General features: G+C 46.2%; 1 protein-coding gene across 1 annotated transcript in view; it reads left to right on the top strand.

The window, feature by feature from the left end:
- LOC121557978 (collagen alpha-1(XVIII) chain-like) overlaps positions 1–20,841 on the top strand; it is a 33,667-nt gene that overhangs the window by 3,136 nt on the left and 9,690 nt on the right. Inside the window, exons 2-22 of the mRNA XM_045219550.1 lie at positions 10,370–10,917; positions 12,199–12,279; positions 12,472–12,547; positions 12,663–12,737; positions 13,170–13,226; positions 16,192–16,346; positions 16,510–16,527; positions 16,636–16,842; positions 16,957–16,983; positions 17,176–17,238; positions 17,339–17,422; positions 17,528–17,581; positions 17,669–17,803; positions 17,948–18,004; positions 18,906–18,950; positions 19,708–19,839; positions 20,010–20,081; positions 20,171–20,197; positions 20,297–20,395; positions 20,526–20,561; positions 20,674–20,760. Of these exons, the coding sequence (XP_045075485.1) occupies positions 10,370–10,917; positions 12,199–12,279; positions 12,472–12,547; positions 12,663–12,737; positions 13,170–13,226; positions 16,192–16,346; positions 16,510–16,527; positions 16,636–16,842; positions 16,957–16,983; positions 17,176–17,238; positions 17,339–17,422; positions 17,528–17,581; positions 17,669–17,803; positions 17,948–18,004; positions 18,906–18,950; positions 19,708–19,839; positions 20,010–20,081; positions 20,171–20,197; positions 20,297–20,395; positions 20,526–20,561; positions 20,674–20,760 (2,135 nt within the window). The remainder of the gene's footprint in view (positions 1–10,369; positions 10,918–12,198; positions 12,280–12,471; positions 12,548–12,662; positions 12,738–13,169; positions 13,227–16,191; positions 16,347–16,509; positions 16,528–16,635; positions 16,843–16,956; positions 16,984–17,175; positions 17,239–17,338; positions 17,423–17,527; positions 17,582–17,668; positions 17,804–17,947; positions 18,005–18,905; positions 18,951–19,707; positions 19,840–20,009; positions 20,082–20,170; positions 20,198–20,296; positions 20,396–20,525; positions 20,562–20,673; positions 20,761–20,841) is intronic.

Below are 20,841 nucleotides of genomic sequence, written 5' to 3'. Positions count from 1 at the left end.
GGTTGGTGGGTGACAATCAATCCGACCCTTATCGAGATTCGCCAGCCTCCTTTCATTGCCATCTTTATATTACACAGCCTCCATACTGTATTATAGTATTTCTGGGACTCAATCGACGTCTATAATCAGTGAGTATGAGGATTGGAATGTAGCATGTGTCTTGGAGGAGTGGAGACTGCCTTCTCAGTAGAGCAGACCACTGCAGTCTGAACAATGGATTAATCTCATCCACACTGGGGCTGTATGGGAGTGTGGCTGGGGGTGGTAGATTCATGCAAAATGATCTGCTCTGGGGAAGAGTGTGGCGATTGTGCCCTCTGGTTTGGGAGAAAGGGTGAGGGTGTCTTTGCGTGCCCCCTTCCAACAAGGAGCCGTCTGATTCAGACCAGACAGCGGGGCACGGAATCTTCACTAGGGGTCATGGGACACCCACCATTTTACACAGTCTGTCAGTGATAGTTAGATATAAAGGGTGGAAAGGCGGCAATTAAATGTACAGTCAACCATCTGAAGAAGAGTAAAGAGAACAACTAAGAGAAAGAGAGAGTCTTTTGTGTCAAGGGGATTTCCCAGTTCATTACATGCCAATGTTCATGTTGGTTCACTGGGAAACAAGTGGGTGGTATTACATTCTTGTTTGCCCGCGTTGATGTTAAAATGCAGTGGATCATGTTTTGTAATAAGTCTTGATTTTGCACTATCTATAATGTAAACGGATGTTATAGGTATGTAGGTTGAAAAACCCTTGCTCTACAGTATTTCAACTCAAAACACTGCAGGCAGTTGAATTCCCAGAGGATTCCAAGTATGGGCAAAATCTATGAAAGATGGGCCCTTGCCAGAGAAAACCTGGCTGCTGTGGCGCCACATTTTATGTTATGTATGACCAATCCAACCATTAGCTTGAATAGCAGAATGGGGCTTTTCTGGCTTTCAGCCAATTGAGCCAAGCTGTAATGCCAAGTGAGTGAGAATGGTTTCATGAAAACCTAGAGGAAATGTACAAGGTTGGATTTAGTGATGTCATCTTAGTGGAGTGCTCTGCTTTCTTGTTTCTTGTTCCACCATCTGTCATCTTTAATTGATCATGGCTGGGGTTTGGCCAAATATGGATTAAGGGCTGATCTGGGAACAGTGGAAATGCCATAGATGTCACAGCTGTGTTGCCTCACTCTGAAGTGTTAACTGATGGGCTTTCAGTTCTGGCTCTGCTCCCCCCTTTCTGTAGCTCTCCAGGTCCAGTTGGTCTGGTCCCCTGGGATGTGTCACAGCTGGAGAGGTTCATGGATTGGACCATTCAGACTTTCTAACAGGGGGTCCTTGGAAAGGATGGCAAGTGGAGTTAGATACTCTATATCTCAAACGCCAGCTGACATCTGTCTGTTTCCGGTACAGTAGGATCAGTGTTTCACATTACAGCCTGTTCCAATGGTCTTTGATGGGCTAGTCACCACTTGTAACAAGCATTGCAAGTTAGCACCAATAAACAATGATAATGGTTTCACTTTTGGCTACATACATTATTGTAATTAAAGTACATTCTTATGTTCGTACAGTCGTTTTTGGCACTGTCATCTTGGAACATGGAGGTTTAAACAAACATATACAGTGGGGGAAAAAAGTATTTAGTCAGCCACCAATTGTGCAAGTTCTCCCACTTTAAAAGATGAGAGAGGCCTGTAATTTTCATCATAGGTACACGTCAACTATGACAGACAAAATTAGAAAAAAAATCCAGAAAATCACATTGTAGGATTTTTAATGAATTTATTTGCAAATTATGGTGGAAAATAAGTATTTGGTCACCTACAAACAAGCAAGATTTCTGGCTCTCACAGACCTGTAACTTCTTCTTTAAGAGGCTCCTCTGTCCTCCACTCGTTACCTGTATTAATGGCACCTGTTTGAACTTGTTATCAGTATAAAAGACACCTGTCCACAACCCCAAACAGTCACACTCCAAACTCCACTATGGCCAAGACCAAAGAGCTGTCAAAGGACACCAGAAACAAAATTGTAGACCTGCACCAGGCTGGGAAGACTGAATCTGCAATAGGTAAGCAGCTTGGTTTGAAGAAATCAACTGTGGGAGCAATTATTAGGAAATGGAAGACATACAAGACCACTGATAATCTCCCCTCGATCTGGGGCTCCACGCAAGATCTCACCCCGTGGGGTCAAAATGATCACAAGAACGGTGAGCAAAAATCCCAGAACCACACGGGGGGACCTAGTGAATGACCTGCAGAGAGCTGGGACCAAAGTAACAAAGCCTACCATCAGTAACACACTACGCTGCCAGGGACTCAAATCCTGCATTGCCAGACGTGTCCCCCTGCTTAAGCCAGTACATGTCCAGGCCCGTCTGAAGTTTGCTAGAGTGCATTTGGATGATCCAGAAGAGGATTGGGAGAATGTCATATGGTCAGATGAAACCAAAATAGAACTTTTTGGTAAAAACTCAACTCGTCGTGTTTGGAGGACAAGGAATGCTGAGTTGCATCCAAAGTACACCATACCTACTGTGAAGCATGGGGGTGGAAACATCATGGTTTGGGGCTGTTTTTTCTGCAAAGGGACCAGGACGACTGATCCGTGTAAAGGAAAGAATGAATGGGGCCATGTATCGTGAGATTTTGAGTGAAAACCTCCTTCCATCAGCAAGGGCATTGAAGATGAAACGTGGCTGGGTCTTTCAGCATGACAATGATCCCAAACACACCGCCCGGGCAACGAAGGAGTGGCTTCGTAAGAAGCATTTCAAGGTCCTGGAGTGGCCTAGCCAGTCTCCAGATCTCAACCCCATAGAAAATCTTTGGAGGGAGTTGAAAGTCCGTGTTGCCCAGCGACAGCCCCAAAACATCACTGCTCTAGAGGAGATCTGCATGGAGGAATGGGCCAAAATACCAGCAACAGTGTGTGAAAACCTTGTGAAGACTTACAGAAAACGTTTGACCTGTGTCATTGCCAACAAAGGGTATATAACAAAGTATTGAAAAACTTTTGTTATTAACCAAATACTTATTTTCCACCATAATTTGCAAATAAATTCATTAAAAATCCTACAATGTGATTTTCTGGATTTTTTTTCCTCATTTTGTCTGTCATAGTTGACGTGTACATATGATGAAAATTACAGGCCTCTCTCATCTTTTTAAGTGGGAGAACTTGCACAATTGGTGGCTGACTAAATACTTCTTTCCCCCACTGTATTTGGTGCTTTGGCCTCTGGCTCTCTCTGATGCATCATTGAATTAGGAAAATAGTTTTCTGTTGCTCTTTGCACACAGTTAGTAGGCCTTCTCATTTTCCCAAACAAGGACTTATTACAGTTTTCAGACAAAGAGCACAGAACGATTTCTTCAGCACGGTCTTGAGGCAATAAAGCCTTCTGCAATGAGGTAGCGTTCTATAAACTCGTTTATTGTTCACTGTGACATACCTACGTTTATTTAAAACAGAGTGAAACTCAGACATGAGGTAACTAGGCGGATTGTAGTTAAAAGAGTCAATGTTTAGGTTGCAGGACATTTTAGGTACGCCCTCTTGGCTTGTTATAAGAGGAAGCTCTTTGCTAGGATAAAAGAGGTGAAGAGGAGAGGATGAAGAGGGGATAGAGAAGACAGGGATAAAACAATGTTATACAGTAATATACAGTAATATACAGTGCATTCAGAAAGTATTCAGGCCCCTTGACTTTTTCCACATTTTGTCACATTACAGCCTTATACTAAAATGGATTAAATTATAATTTTTCCCTCATCAATCTACACACAATACCCCATAATGACAAAGCAAAAACAGGTTTTTAGATTTTTTTGCAAAAATACCTTATTTACATAAGTATTCAGACCCTTTGCTATGAGACTCGAAATTGAGCTCAGGTGCATCCCTGTTTCCATTGATCATCCTTGAGATGTTTCTACATTTTGATTGGAGTCCCCCTGTGGTAAATTCAATTGATTGGACATGATTTGGAAAGGCACACACCTGTCTATATAAGGTCCCACAGTTGATAGTGCATGTCAGAGCAAAAACCAAGCCATGAGGTTGAAGGAGTTGTTCATAGAGCTCAGAGACAGGATTCTGTCAAGGCACAGATCTGGGGAAGGGTACCAAAATATTTCTGCAGCATCGAAGGTCCCCAAGAACACAGTGGCCTCCATCGTTCTTAAATGGAAGAAGTTTGGAACCACCAAGACTCTTCCTAGAGCTGGCCGCCCAGCCAAACTGAGCAATCGGGGGAGAAGGGCCTTGGTCAGGGAGGTGACCAAGAACCCAATGGTCACTCTGACAGCGCTCCGGAGTTCCTCTGTGGAGATTGGAGAACCTTCCAGAAGGACAACCATATCTGCAGCACTCCACCAATCAGGCCTTTATGGTAGACGGAAGCCACTCCTCTGTAAAAGGCAAGGCAGCACGCTTGGAGTTTGCCAAAAGGCACCTAAAGACTCAGACCATGAGAAACAAGATTCTCTGGTCTGATGAAACCAAGATTGAACTCTTTGGCCTGAATTTAAAGCGTCACGTCTGGAGGAAACCTGGCACCATCCACATGGTGAAGTATGGTGGTGGTAGCATCATGCTCTGGGGATGTTTTTCAGTGGCAGGGACTGGGAGACTAGTCAGGTTTGAGGGAAAGGTTAATGGAGCAAAGTACAGGAAGATCCTTGATGAAAACCTGCTCCAGTGCTCAGGACCTCAGACTGGGGCGAAGGTTCACCTTCCAACAGGACAACGACCCTAAGCACACAGCCAAGACAACGCAGGAGTGGCTTCGGGAAGAGTCTCTGAATGTCCTTGAGTGGCCCAGCCAGAGCCCGGACTTGAACCTGATCAAACATCTCTGGAGTGACCTGAAAATAAAATGCCTAAAAACCTGTTTTTGCATTATGTGGTATTGTGTGTAGATTGATGAGGAAAAAAAACAATTTAATCAATTTTAGAATAAGGCTGTAACGTAACAAAATATGGAAAAAGTCAAGGGGTCTGAATACTTTCCGAATGCACTTTCTGAATACAGCAAAATATATCAAATTTCAACATTGACGTAAATGTAACTGTTTATTTTATTGACTAAGGAAGATTGCTTAATTCTCAGTGTAATGTATTGTTATGAAGATTAATGACTGCAGGTTGGTCTATGTATTCATTGGCAAGCAGGATTTTTGTAGCTACAAGATCTCTCAGGGTTTTTCTAGATTGTATTCATATAGTGCTTTCCATCATGTCTAAAGGTGCTTCATACTGTAACTCACCCTCATCCACTAGCACCTACCTGGGTGATGCAACACGGCAGCCATTTTGTCCCTTACAGAAACCACCCACCACACATCAGCTGTAGCAAGTTTCCTCAATGTATACGTTGCACGCAAACCCTCTTCCTGGACATATTAATTTATTGGTCATGGTCTGAGAGCCAGTCGTTAGCCCTCGTCCCTAGCCACTTCAGCATGTTTAGACTGGCAGGCCTGTTGTGCTGGGTACTGTACTTAACAAAGCTTATTGGATTCCCACATGGCCCACATTCCCATGGACATCTGAGATGTGTTTCACATGCATGCATAGACAGACACACACACACACACACAAATCCTAGTTTCGTTTTGGATTTTTGCTTTGTGCATGACATTCTATGGTCAGTACATGCATTGTTTAGCCCACTCACTTCACAAAATGATGGTGCCATGTTATTGATATTGCAGGTGACATACAGAGATCAGGTGACTATCAGGTGAATAAGCTCAGCTGACATAGACATACAGTGCATTTGGAAAGTATTCCGACCCCTTCACTTTTTCCACATTTTGTTACGTTACATTCTTATTCTAAAATTGATGAAATTGTTTTTTCCCTCGTCAATCTACCCACAATTCCCCATAATGACAAAGCAAAAACAGGTTTGATGTTATTTTTTGCAAATGTAAAAATGTGCACTGTAGGCCATGGATTCCCCGATCTGTGGGAGGTGGGAATATATTCCCTATTGGGATGGGACATCTGCAGTACGTAACCGACAGGATATTCCCTTAATCTCCTATGTCCGGCTGGGAATCCCTGGAACTCTGTAAATTCATCTCCCTATTACTGCAGTGCTGTGGAATGTCCCTGAGCGTTGCCAGGATAGCGTGAAGGATCAGACCAGTGTGGAGAATCATGGAATCATGTCAGATTGGGAACAGGGAAGGGAAGCTGCCTGCCTGGCCAGCCACCCTGGTCCCATGTGGCTCAGTTGGTAGAGCATGGTGTTTGCAACACCAGGGTTGTGGGTTTGATTCCCACGGGGAAAAAATAAGAAAATGTATGTACTCACTACTGTAAGTCACCCTGGATAAGAGCGTCTGCGGTAGTATTGGGTTAGTGTTGGGTTAGTGTTGGGTTACTGTTGGGGTAGTGTTGGGGTAGTGCTGGGTTAGTGTCTGCGGTAGTGTTGGGTTAGTGTTGGGTTAGTGTTGGGTTAGTGTTGGGTTAGTATTGGGTTAGTGCTGGGTTAGTGTTGGGTTAGTGTAGGGCTAACCGGGCCAGAGCTGTGACTGCCCTAGCGCCCTGTCAGATGGACCAATAGCAGGTGCATCTGATGGGAAGCTGCCTCCCCCTCGCCCCCTCAGCCTCCCACTAATTGGCTGAAATCCCACGGAATCTTCAGCTAAGCTTCGGTTGACGTGCAGGTTTATAATGTAGATAGCATAACAACAGTGTCCAGTGAGACCCTAGCTGGCTTGGCTAAATGGTGTGGGAGTGAGTACAGACTGTAGAGACTAAGTGGTGTTGCTGTGTTGGTTTGTGGAAACATATGTTTGGGATTAGTCCAGCAAGTGTTGAGTCTCTTGTTCCAATTCATTTGAGGATGTAGTAGGACTCCAGTCATTGTGAATTGGTTGTTGTCCAAGTACTCTCCAATAGTCCAATAAATGTCATTCACACTGTCACAACTGGAAATATGATACTAATATGAGACATGGTCCATTTTGAAATGTAGGCTTAATCAACCACCTGAAAGGGCATTCATAGATTTAGCCGGTGGTAACTTGTGGAATAGACACCGGCTGGAATGCGGTTTTAACCAATCAGCATTCAGGATTAAACCCACCCGTTGTATAATCTTCAGTATCATTTTGCACTTACTTATGAATGGCACTTTTGGCCATTGAGAAGTTAGATCCCTTTTCTGTATACACTACTAGCTACTGGAATAACGCCTCATGGTTCAATCTAGATCCTCTGAGACTAAATGACTGTGTTACGGAGTTCACTTCCCTTGTTTAAGTTCACATCACTCGAGGGATAGGAAATCTCAAGTATCGCTGGTTCGTGTGACCTTCACAATGTACAGTGTGGGCTTTTCTGTAAACAGCTGTCATAAATCTACTTTGACAGTTCACCCATGAGAGGATGTCTGTCTGTCCAGTGTTTAGTTCCCTAGACGTTGTATTTCATGTGAATGTGATGGTCAGTCTCATGTAGCTACTCCTCATTTCCCTCTAGGCTATTTGAGTCCATGGGAACTGGACTACAGTCAGACGTTTTTCCATGCTAAACCAGCCCAAGTTCATTTGACACAGTTTCTGCCTCCTGAACCCCAAAACTCTCTCCATAAATTGCTTTTCTTTTACAACTACTACCTAGCTTGGTCAAGCAGGCTTACCACTGCGCTTGAAAGAGAATGTGAGCTGTCACGAGATCTGCTATCGCCCATCAAAGAAACATAGAACGGTTCATCATTGACCACATACTGTAGGTCTGTGAAGGGTTTGACCTGTCCTAGGTGAGGTTGAACCATTAACTACTACTGGGTACTGGGTTTGGTCCATGTGGCCTGAGGTTTGTCATTTCACTCTGCAACGGACCTTTCGCTGACCATTCGCTAGGTCACGAGTTGGTACCCACTGGGCACATACTTCAGTTCAACGTCTAGTTTTGATTTACATTTGATTGAGTTGTCAGCTAACGTGAATTCAACGTGAAATCAACAAAACATTTCACCATGTCATTGGATTTAGGTTAAAAGTTGGGTTAAAAAAATACTAAATTACCTTGCGTTGATGACTTTTTTCAAATCCAATCAATTTTCCACATTCATTCAACATCATCACATTGAATTTTTTTGTTGAAATGATGTGGAAACAACGTTGATTCAACCAGTTTTTGCCCAGTGAGTATGTTGTTTTCTCCACTGCACATGAATGGCTATGACCTGAGGCACTCACCACGACTAAGTCACTTGGTGAAGCTCAGCACACTAATGGAGGCATGGTGCTTTCTAACCTGCTACTGCACTGTGCCCTTGTACCCTTCGGTAACCTCATGTCAATGATAAAGTACCCTATGTGCATGCTTACTCTATGCCCTTAACAACTGACTTGGGATCAGTTTGGCTGTTTAGCTGATAATGGTTTGTGGGTATGGTAAAGGAAGATGGTACAGGCTTAGAAAAAAAGGTGCTGTCTAGAACCTAAAATGATTTTTCGGCTGTCCCCATAGGAGAACCCTTTGAAGAACCCTTTTTGATTCCAGGTAGAACTAGGGCTGCAAAGCTACCAGAAGTTTACCAAAGTTACTGACATGTTCAGTCATTTTGGGTAATTAATAGAAAATCTATGGCAATCTATCGTAACCTTGATAATTTATATTTGAATAACTTTTACAAAATGTATTCATACAGTATATAGTATTCATGTTGTGTATCTGTGTCCATATTGTCCACATATTGTTTCTAGTATATAGATCATCTGGTTCAAGAGAGAATAGCCTAAATAATGAAAAAAGCATCAAACAACAATGGCAATATGTTCAATTAACTCTGCAACTCTTCCAACTATTTACATTTTTCACAACTGCCACCAGTTTGACGCTGAAACATTGACAACAAATACATAGTAAAATAAATAAAATGATATTTCATGATGATGGTTTATATTTTGGATAATGTTTTACAGCTTTGTCATTCAATTTTGTATTTGAAAATCATCTTATTTAATTATTGAATTAATGTTACATATGATAAGGCCACACAGAGGGCCAGAGATAATTACAGACACCTGTGATCATCTGAAGTACCCAAAAGGGACACTAGGTGTCTTGTAATAGATTAAATAAAATCCTTGAAAGATACCAAAATTCAGGTAATTTACTGGTAAACTTTGAAAGTTTCCAGTAATATACCATCCCTTTGCAACCCTAGGTAGAGCCATTTTGGTTCCGTAATGAACCCTTTCCACAGAGGGTTCTACCTGGAACCAACAAAGGTTATTGATGGGGACAGCCGAAGAACTCTTTTGGGACCCTTTTTTTCTAAGAGTGTATAGCTGATCCTAAACCAGTGGTTACGCGCGTAGAGTAAACAGGAGCTGAGAAAAAAGGCTCTGGTTCAGAAACAACTCAAAGTCCCGAAGCCTTAGGCACTTAATGTAGACTAGATCTGAAAGAAGCCCTGTGAACTTAATGTAGACTAGATCTGAAAGAAGCCCTAGGAACTTAATGTAGACTAGATCTGAAAGAAGCCTTAGGCCCTTAATGTAGACTAGATCTGAAAGAAGCCCTAGGAACTTAATGTAGACTAGATCTGAAAGAAGCCCTAGGAACTTAATGTAGACTAGATCTGAAAGAAGCCCTAGGAACTTAATGTAGACTAGATCTGAAAGAAGCCCTAGGAACTTACATTTTAGTCATTTAGCAGACGCTCTTATCCAGAGCAACTTACAGTTAGTGAATAATTTTTTTTTTATACTGGCCCCCCGTGGGAATCAAACCCACAACCCTGGCGTTGCAAACGCCATGCTCTATCAACTGAGCTACATCCCTGCCAGCCATTCCCTCCCCTACCCTGGACGAATTGTGCGCCGCCCATGAGTCTCCCGGTCGCGGCCGGCTGCGACAGAGCCTGGATTCGAACCAGGATCTCTAGTGGCACAGTTAGCATTGCGATGCAGTGCCTTAGACCACTGCGCCACTCAGGAGTACATAATGTAGACTAGATCTGAAAGAAGCCTTAGGCACTTCATGTAGACAAGATCTGAAAGAAGCCTTAGGCTCTTCATGTAGACTAGATCTGAAAGAAGCCCTAGGAACTTAATGTAGACTAGATCTGAAAGAAGCCCTAGGAACTTAATGTAGACAAGATCTGAAAGAAGCCCTAGGAACTTAATGTAGACTAGATCTGAAAGAATTAGATAGACAAATCAGAATGTAAGGTGACATTTTTATTCTACTGCTTACAGCTATCCAATGTTTTCAGATCTACACAGTGCCCTGGGACCTAAGTAAGGGCTAGGGCTTTGTTTCTGGACTGGGCCAATGAGACTCCTGTACTGTAAGCGCTGGCTTCCTGTGTGTGTGACCTCACTTCCTATCCTGTCTCCTCCCCCTGCAGCGGAGAGTGGTGTGACTCTACTGCAGCTGATCGGAGACCTGCCTCCTGATGAGTCCCGGACCGGTCCAGGGGGAAAACCTGCCTACTACTTCGGAGGGCTGGATGGGCTGACCGCTGCGGGACAGCCGGCCCTGGCCCACCTCCCCAACCCCTTCTACCGAGACTTCTCCCTGGTCTTCCAAATCATCCCCTCCAGTCCCGGGGTCCTCTTCTCCATCACAGACGCCTCCCAGAAGTTCATGTACGTGGGGGTGAAGCTGAGCGCCCCGGACGCTGACGGCAGGAATCAGAGGATTCTGTTCTACTACACAGAGCCCGACTCGGAGGCCTCGTACCTAGCTGCTAGTTTCACCGTGCCCTCCCTGGACCTAGACTCCTGGACCAAGTTCTCTCTGTCCGTGTTCAACGACCAGGTGACCTTCTTCATGGGGTGCGACGCCTCTGGGAAGACAGTGAAGTTGGAGCGCTCACCGGATGACATGGAGCTGGACAGGGGGGCGGGCATCTTCGTGGGTCAGGCGGGAGGGGCGGACCCTGACAGGTTTGAGGTACAGTATGGATCGCCAACCACACCTCTAATGCTGACCTGACCACACATATTTATCATTTACTATATTGTTCCCTCATGTAAAACATCTGCATAACTCTTCCCTTGATGTCTCTCTGTTGTTCTGCAACCCCACCCTCAACCCTCGCTCTGGGTCAAACCCCATGTGACCATCACATGTGGTCAGACGGGTCAGTGACTGTGCTCAGGGGTCAAAGTTGAAAGGCTAGACGACAGGACAGGTCATTTAATAGATTTACTAGAGGGAGGAGGGGTTATTGGTGCTGTGTTAGTGAGATGTGACTGGCTGTCTGGCTTTTCTGTTGCCAGTGACCCGGACACATACCTGACTGAGATTCCTGAGGGAGCAATTAGTGAGGGATTTACCCCCGAACTACGTGTGGGTTTAGGTTTCATCTCACTCACACCTGCTGTTTTTAACACACAGCGTGTTGACACGTGCGTTCTCCTAGTCTAACTCTATCAGGCCCCTGGGAGAGATTTAGAACCCTGTTTGTTGTTTCAGCAAGACTCAGTCTGTTCTGAGTTAGTAAGGTCACAGCCAGACTCAGTCTGTTCTGAGTTAGTAAGGTCACAGCCAGACTCAGTCTGTTCTGAGTTAGTAAGGTCACAGCCAGACTCAGTCTGTTCTGAGTTAGTAAGGTCACAGCCAGACTCAGTCTGTTCTGAGTTAGTAAGGTCACAGCCAGACTCAGTCTGTTCTGAGTTAGTAAGGTCACAGCCAGACTCAGTCTGTTCTGAGTTAGTAAGGTCACAGCCAGACTCAGTCTGTTCTGAGTTAGTAAGGTCACAGCCAGACTCAGTCTGTTCTGAGTTAGTAAGGTCACAGCCAGACTCAGTCTGTTCTGAGTTAGTAAGGTCACAGCCAGACTCAGTCTGTTCTGAGTTAGTAAGGTCACAGCCAGAGTCAGTCTGTTCTGAGTTAGTAAGGTCACAGCCAGAGTCAGTCTGTTCTGAGTTAGTAAGGTCACAGCCAGAGTCAGTCAGACACATTCTCTTTACATTTGACTGTATATTAATGGCTCATTAAATTCATACAGCTCCAATGGCTATACAGTATCTCCTTTCTCACAGCCATCAGTGTGTCTGTGTCTGTGTGTCTGTGTCTGTGTGTCTGTGTCTGTGTGTCTGTGTGTCTGTGTGTCTGTGTGTCTGTGTGTGTGTGTGTGTCTGTATGTGTGTGTGTGTGTGTGTGTGTGTGTGTGTCTGTGTGTGTGTCTGTGTGTGTGTGTGTGTGTGTGTGTGTGTGTGTGTTGTGCAGGGGGCGATCACTGAGCTGAAAGTGGTGGGCAACCCTCGATCAGCTGAGCTACTCTGTGAAGACGATGATGACTCGGACGCTGTGAGTGATCAGACTGTAGAACCAGACACAGTTTAGTAGGAATATGATATGATTAATCTCAACTAACGTTTTTTAAAATGCCTTACATTTACTCTGTCTCTGTCTGTCTCTCTCTCTCTCTCTCTCTCTCTCTCTCTCTCTCTCTCTCTCTCTCTCTCTCTCTCTCTCTCTCTCTCTCTCTCTCTCTCTCAGGCCTCAGGTGACTTTGGCAGTGGGGATGGGGACAGAAGAGAGACAGGCCAAACTGTAAAGGTATCTTCTTTATCCTGTGTTGTCCTGTTAATCTATTCTGGGATGTGGAAATAGAAGGATGGATTCAATGTGAAAGTATTGGATCAGGGTCTGTCTGTCCTGTCTAACTTCCCTCTCCTCCCTCCTGTCAGACCACCCTCCAACTCTCCGACCGGTGCCAGAGCCCCCTCTGACGTCATCAGTGAGCGACAGGCTCTCAGAGACAGGTCAGTGGGCTGAGTCGAACAATGATGACATCATCTGTAAAGTTATCCCCCAAAATATATTTTTTTCTCATTTCTGCTTAGGTTTATTGAAAATGCGCAAATAATAGTCAACCAATCTAGCTATATTTAGAGTATTTAGAGTAGCTGCAGTACTAACGAAAACTGTTGATGTAAAAACTGTGAAACTATCTGTCATGGAAATATGTACCTAGTGTAATACCACGCTACTTGTCTGGGCTTGAGAACCTTGCCGCTTTTTACATACTGTATGCTGGGATATACAGCACACTATCACCCTCTAGTGGAGAAAGTAGACATTACCTTTAATTTTCCTCCAAGAGTGGCTGATTGTTGATTGTTGATAGTTGTTAGTGTTTTCTAGTATACGAACTAGGCATGCTGGAAAAGTGTGTTTGTGTTGATTGACTGTAGGTGACAGGAATCATCAGACCTCAGTAGAGTCCAGACCAGGGTCAGGAGGTCAACCAGGTAGGTCATTTGTCTGTCCGTCCATCCGGCTGTCTGTCTGTCTGGCTATATTATAAACACTCTCCAATGAGGTCCAGTGGAGTTCCCTGACAACCAGTCCCTGATTTCCAGGACAGTATACCCTTACTTCTCCCTGTCAGATTTCAGGGAAGCTTCACTGGACTAGGTTGATGAGATCTCATCATGCACTCCTCAGCATGTTCTGTTGCCATGGAACTCTGTGGAGTAGATTGGCATGGAGCTCTGTGGAGCAGGTTGGAATGGAACTCTGAGGAGCAGGTTGGCATGGAACTCTGTGGAGCAGGTTTGCATGGAACTCAGTGGAATAGGTTGGCATGGAACTCTGTGGAGCAGGTTGGCATGGAACTCTTTGGAGCAGGTTGGCATGGAACTCTGTGGAGTAGGTTGGCATGGGACTCTGTGAAGAAGGTTGGCATGGAACTCTGTGGAGTAGGGTGGCATGGAAATCTGTGGAGCAGGTTGGCATGTAACTCTGTGGAGCAGGTTGGCATTGAACTCTGTGGAGCAGGTTGGCATGGAACTCTGGGGAATAGGTTGGCATGGAACTCTGTGGAGCAGGTTGGCATGGAACTCTTTGGAGCAGGTTGGCATGGAACTCTGTGGAGTAGATTGGCATGGAGCTCTGTGGAGCAGGTTGGAATGGAACTCTGAGGAGCAGATTGGCATGGAACTCTGTGGAGCAGGTTGGCATGGAACTCAGTGGAATAGGTTGGCATGGAACTCTGTGGAGCAGGTTGGCATGGAACTCTTTGGAGCAGGTTGGCATGGAACTCTGTGGAGTAGGTTGGCATGGGACTGTGAAGCAGGTTGGCATGGAACTCTGTGGAGTAGGGTGGCATGGAAATCTGTGGAGCAGGTTGGCATGGAGCTCTGTGGAGCAGGTTGGCATTGAACTCTGTGGAGCAGGTTGGCATGGAACTCTTTTGGAGCAGGTTGGCATGGAACTCTGTGGAGTAGGTTGGCATGGAACTCTGTGGAGCAGGTTGGTATGGAACTCTGTGGAGCAGGTTGGTATGGAACTCTGTGGAGTAGGTTGGCATGGAACTCTGTGGAGCAGGTTGGCATGGAGCTCTGTGGAGCAGGTTGGCATGGAACTCTGTGGAGCAGGTTGACATGGAACTCTGTGGAGCAGGTTGGCATGGAACTCTGTGGAGCAGGTTGGCATGGAACTCTGTGGAGCAGGTTGGCATGGAACTCTGTGGAGCAGGTTGGCATGGAACTCTTTGGAGCAGGTTGGCATGGAACTCTGTGGAGTAGGTTGGCATGGGACTATGTGAAGCAGGTTGGCATGGAACTCTGTGGAGTAGGGTGGCATGGAAATCTGTGGAGCAGGTTGGCATGTAACTCTGTGGAGCAGGTTGGCATTGAACTCTGTGGAGCAGGTTGGCATGGAACTCTGGGGAATAGGTTGGCATGGAACTCTGTGGAGCAGGTTGGCATGGAACTCTTTGGAGCAGGTTGGCATGGAACTCTGTGGAGCAGGTTGGCATGGAACTCTTTGGAGCAGGTTGGCATGGAGCTCTGTGGAGCAGGTTGGAATGGAACTCTTAGGAGCAGGCTGGCATGGAACTCTGTGGAGCAGGTTGGCATGGAACTCTGTGGAATAGGTTGGCATGGAACTCTGTGGAGCAGGTGGGCATGGAACTCTTTGGAGCAGGTTGGCATGGAACTCTGTGGAATAGGTTGGCATGGAACTCTGTGGAGCAGGTTGGCATGGAACTCTTTGGAGCAGGTTGGCATGGAACTCTGTGGAGTATTTCGCAGGTTGGCATGGAACTCTTTGGAGCAGGGTGGCATGGAGCTCTGTGGAGCAGGTTGGAATGGAACTCTTAGGAGCAGGCTGGCATGGAACTCTGTGGAGCAGGTTGGCATGGAACTCTGTGGAATAGGTTGGCATGGAACTCTGTGGAGCAGGTGGGCATGGAACTCTTTGGAGCAGGTTGGCATGGAACTCTGTGGAATAGGTTGGCATGGAAATCTGTGGAGCAGGTTGGCATGGAACTCTTTGGAGCAGGTTGGCATGGAACTCTGTGGAGTAGGTTGGCATGGGACTATGTGAAGCAGGTTGGCATGGAACTCTGTGGAGTAGGGTGGCATGGAAATCTGTGGAGCAGGTTGGCATGTAACTCTTTGGAGCAGGTTGGCATGGAACTCTGTGGAGTAGGTTGGCATGGAACTCTGTGGAGCAGGTTGGTATGGAACTCTGTGGAGCAGGTTGGTATGGAACTCTGTGGAGTAGGTTGACATGGAACTCTGTGGAGCAGGTTGGCATGGAACTCTGTGGAGCAGGTTGGCATGGAACTCTGTGGAGCAGGTTGGCATGGAACTCTGTGGAGCAGGTTGACATGGAACTCTGTGGAGTAGGTTGGCATGGAACTCTGTGGAGCAGGTTGGCATGGAACTCTGTGGAGCAGGTTGGCATGGAACTCTGTGAAGTAGGTTGGCATGGAACTCTGAGGAGCAGGTTGGCATGGAACTCTGTGGAGCAGGTTGGCATGGAACTCTGTGGAGCAGGTTGGCATGGAACTCTGTGGAGCAGGTTGACATGGAACTCTGTGGAAGGGGAGGACAAAGGTAGTAGGAAGCTAACTGAGAGAATAACGAGATGCATACAGAGGATCTGATGATTTGACCATCTAACAGAGGGTGTGGTACTGTGATGATGATGATGGTGATGATAGTGATGATGATAGTGATGATGATAGTGATGATGATGATAGTGGTGATGATGATGATGATGATTATGATAGAGATGATGATGATGATGATGATGATGATGATGATGATTCGCGATTCATAATCATAATGCTTCTGTGGAGGATGCCAGTGATGAGGATGCTAGTGATGGTGACAATGACAACAACATTCATGCCGATAATGACCACGATGTTGCTTCTGACATTTATTCTAACACCCACCTCTCCCTCTATCTGTGTGTCATCAGGCTCTACTGGCTCTAACGGGGAGAAGGGGGACAGAGGGGAGAAGGGCAGTCCAGGGGACAGAGGTCCCGCTGGGCCAAAGGGGGACTCGGGGTCTCTCTCCAGCTCTGCCTCTTCCTCTGGCTCCTCATCAGGCGGAGGAGAACGTGGAGAAAAGGTAGTGTGTGCTGCCTGGCACAGTACTGTGTGATATACACCCCATATAACTGATGACCCCTATAACTGATTACAACTGATTCAGACAGACCACATACATGCCTCAGACACTAATGTAATAGTTACATCACACACAACTTGTCTTTGTCTCCTTTCTCATTCAGGGAGACAAGGGCCTGAAGGTACAGTTTGACTTTGTGTCCTTCCCACCTTCTTTTTATTTGACTTGATCTTAGCTAGTCATTGAAGTGATCAGATTAAATAGGTAGTTGATTGTTTTCTCCCCACAGGGCAGTTCTGGGTTCGGTTACCCAGGCTCCAAGGGGGACCGTGGCGTACCTGGTCCCCCTGGCCCTCCCGGCCCTACGGGGCCCGCTGCCCAGGTGGTGAGGCTAGGGGACGGCTCTGTGGTGCAGCCGGTGGCCGGGCCAATGGGACCGATGGGGCCCCCAGGGGTCAAAGGACCAGCAGGACCCCAGGGACCAGAGGGAGAGGCGGTGAGTTGTACCATACCTTCTGGCATATTCTGTGTAGAACATTCTCGCTTTACTTGGTCTCAGTACATTTTCTTTGAATTGACTGTAACAAACCATATCTATTTCATTTCCCAGGGGGATCCAGGAGAAGATGGCAAATTAGTGAGTGTCACTTTCTGATGTTTTATCCCATTGAGCTCATGTCATGGTTTTTTATTCATTGTAAATTGTGTGAGGAGAAATACAGTGGTAGTCAGATGCCATTATTGATAAGCGGTGGTGGTCAATAGCAGTGGTCAGACAGTGTCAGTCTCACTAAGCTGTGGCTTCTCTCTCTGTCCGACCCCTACTCAGGGACCCGCCGGACCCAGAGGGTTCCCAGGAACACAAGGAAACTCAGGGGTCAAAGGACAAAAGGTAAAGGCCGGAGGCCATTTAGTTAAGAGCATGAGTATTTGGATATTATCGGCAGTGCCCAAAGGTTAAATACTGAGTGTTTGCCCTCTGACCTCTCCAGGGGGATCGTGGTGATGGTCACCCAGGACCCAGGGGTCCTCCAGGACCACCTGGACCCCCAGGCCCAGGGACAGGTGACCGCGCGGTGAGTCAACCACTACAGCATCGGGCCATTCAGCCCATTCATTCATGTGGATCAGACATGAATATACCAATATACCACTTTTAATGTTTCTTCATTTGTCCCTAGACATTTGTGGATATGGAAGGCTCAGGAGGATTCCCAGATTTGGAGAAAATGCAGGTATGTTTTAGCTGATGCAGAGATTTTGAGTTTGGCCAAGAAAAACGACTTTTCACAAACGGTATATTGTGTTGACTATTTCTTCAGACTCTCCGTGGTCTACCAGGTCCCCCCGGCCCTCCAGGTCCCCCTGGCCCCTCAGCCGGTGGTGTCAGCCCCCATGGGTCAGGCTCTTTTGGGCCCCCTGGACCTCCCGGACAGGACGGGGCCCCTGGCCTACCAGTGAGGACCCTCTCTCTACTATATCTGACATGACTATATGTTTTGTGCCTAGTTAACTGTAGCCATCGCAAGTACAGTATTGAAATTAAAGCCGCGATTTGTTGACCATTATATATTGATATCATATTATGTTCTGTTTTTCAGGGGCCCTCTGGTCCACCTGGTAGAGCTGGAACCCCAGGACCCAGTAGTGGAGAGAAGGTGAGAGACAGGGAGGGGACTTATTTTATTACAGCTGAACTGATTATACTATATATCACTGTATACATCAAAAACAGAACTGGACCTTTGTATAGGGATCTTGTTGAGATTATTGTCTGTTCTCTCTCTCTCTCTCTCTCTCTCTCTCTCTCTCTCTCTCTCTCTCTCTCTCTCTCTCTCTCTCTCTCTCTCTCTACCTCTCTCTCTCTCTCTCCTCTCTCTCTCTCTCTCTCTCTCTACCTCTCTCTCTCTCTCTCTCTCTACCTCTCTCTCTCTCTCTCTCTCTCTCTCTCTCTCTCTCTCTCTCTCTCTCTCTCTCTCTCTCTCTCTCTCTCTCTCTCTCTCTCTCTCTCTCTCTCTCTCTCTCTCTCTACCTCTCTCTCTCTCTCTCTCTCTACCTCTCTACCTCTCTCTCTCTCTCTCTCTACCTCTCTACCTCTCTCTCTTCTCTCTCTCTCTACCTCTCTCTCTCTCTCTCTCTCTCTCTCTCTCTCTACTCTCTCTCTACCTCTCTACCTCTCTACTCTCTCTCTCTCTCTCTCCTCTCTCTCTCTCTCTCTCTCTCCCTCTCTCTCTCCCTCTCTACTCTCTCTCTCTCTCTCTCTCTCTCTCTCTCTCTCTCTCTCTCTCTACTCTCTCTGCTCTCTCCTCTCTCTACCTCTCTCTCTCTCTCTACCTCTCCTCTCTCTCTACCTCTCTCATCTCTCTCTCTCTCTCTACCTCTCCCTCTCTCTCTCTCTCTCTCTCTACCTCTCTACCTCTCTACCTCTCTCTCTCTCCTGCTCTCTCTCTCTCTCTCTCTCTCTGTATCTCTTTCTCTGTATTTCTCTCTCTGTCCCCCTCTCTCTTTCCCCGTCTCTTTCTCCCGCTCTCTTTTCCTCTCTCTCTCTCTCATCTGCAGGGAGAAGCTGGTGATCTAGGTCTTCCAGGGCCTAGTGGAGAGAAGGTGAGCTCTGAAATACACCCACACTATCCCACCTCTAAATCTTAGATCTAAATATATTGCTATCTTCGCTTTGACCTTGTTTCTTTGGTGCTGTTGGGAGTGGGACTTCTCCTCGAGATCGATAGTCTAAACATGATGTTGGTGGTGGTGTGAGGAATAGAAAGGGGTCAGGATTTTCTCAGGATACAGATCTTCTCCCTTATGCTTGTCTCCCTCTAGCAAAACTCTTCGTCTGCCTTCTCCTCCTTCTCCAACTTTTACTACTGGGTCTCCTGCTATTGGTTCCTTGGTTTCGACTGCATGCTATTGGTTCCTTGGTTTCAGTTGCATTCCTCGCATGTGGGGGGAATCAGCTCACAGAAAAACTCAAATCCTCAGTGTGCTCATTATAGGAAAAATGGCAATAACTTGTCGTTGCTTAAGAGATTTTACTATCACTCTGGATGTTTTATATTGGAACTAAACTATGTGCAATCATTGGTTTTTATAATTGTTTTTTATTCATTTAAATATTGATTTGCATTGCTTGTTATAGTAATGATTCAGCTTTAATGTGTTTCCCCTTTTATGGAATGCTTCTTTCTTCGTATGTTAGCATGCTGTGTCAATTATGTCTACATGTAAATGGCTGCTGATTTTCACACACACGTACGCACACACACACACACCAAAACACTCACACACACAAACACACACACACACCTTTACAATCTCTCTGTCTCTCTCTGTCTCTCACCTCTTCCCTCCTAACCACCAGGGTTCTCAGGGTGACCCTGGAGTGCCTGGTCAGGCAGGGCAGGGGGGCTTGGCCGGGCTTCCTGGGCCCATGGGACCGATTGGGCCACCAGGACCACCAGGACCCCCCGGACCTTCCTACCCCGTGCGTTATGTGAGTACTGTACACAACTCATGCAACCCATGTAAACTACATAAACTACAGCTTCACTTCCCACCCCAAAGCTCCCTTGAAATTGTTACCAAATTGACTACATACATTTGACTACATATATTTTAGTGGTATTGTCTTTTTTGAACTGTATCTGTGTCCTCTCCGTGTAGGGTGACGGGCAGGGTTCTGGAGTGACGGTGTCCAATGGTGTTCCTGGAGTGATAGGTATTCCAGGACCACAGGTGATCTATACATTGCCATTCACTCATCATTTGTTTTGCCTTTACCATCACATCAACTTATACATCGTCACATATCCATTGTTTTTCAGGGTCCGCCCGGAATCGCTGGCCTTCCCGTAAGAACCAGGAAATCCGTTTGAATATATTGCTAAGTTTGATTGGAGGCCATATCTTTGTTATATACCAATGCTTACTGTATCCCTGTCATCATACAGGGAAGATCTGGTTTGCCTGGGCTATCGGGAGAGAAGGGGAGCGAGGGAGCGAGAGGACGGGATGGAACACCAGGGATGGACGGATTCCCAGGAAAATTGGTAGAAGATCATTATCCCTCAGCCACCTCCCCAGACTGTATTAGAACGTTACTTTGGCTTTAGAGTAACCCACGCAAAGTGCACTAACCTATTCTGTTGTATTTCTTGTGTATTTGTGTGCTATACACAGGGAGACAAAGGGGAGCGAGGAGACAGAGGGGAAAGGGTGAGTTACATATTTTGGTGGTAGATTTTGTTTTGTGCGTGAACTTCCCCAGATATAAGGCATCTATTGAGTGTCACTCGGCTCTTATGTTGTGGTGTGTGTTGTGTTGTAGGGTGAGCCAGGACGTGAAGGGGGACGCCCTGGACCTCCAGGAGCCCCTGGCCCACCGGGACAGATCATCTACCAGACCTCAGGCAGTGTGAGTGTGGCTGTCTACTGTACGGTCTAGGCTGCTCTGGATTGTAGTGATGTTTCAGTGACACCACTGACCTATCTGTCT

The sequence above is a fragment of the Coregonus clupeaformis genome, unplaced genomic scaffold (assembly GCF_020615455.1).
Source record: "Coregonus clupeaformis isolate EN_2021a unplaced genomic scaffold, ASM2061545v1 scaf2469, whole genome shotgun sequence".
Classification (NCBI taxonomy): Eukaryota; Metazoa; Chordata; class Actinopteri; order Salmoniformes; family Salmonidae; genus Coregonus; species Coregonus clupeaformis.
This window is presented reverse-complemented; position numbering and strand designations above follow the sequence as displayed.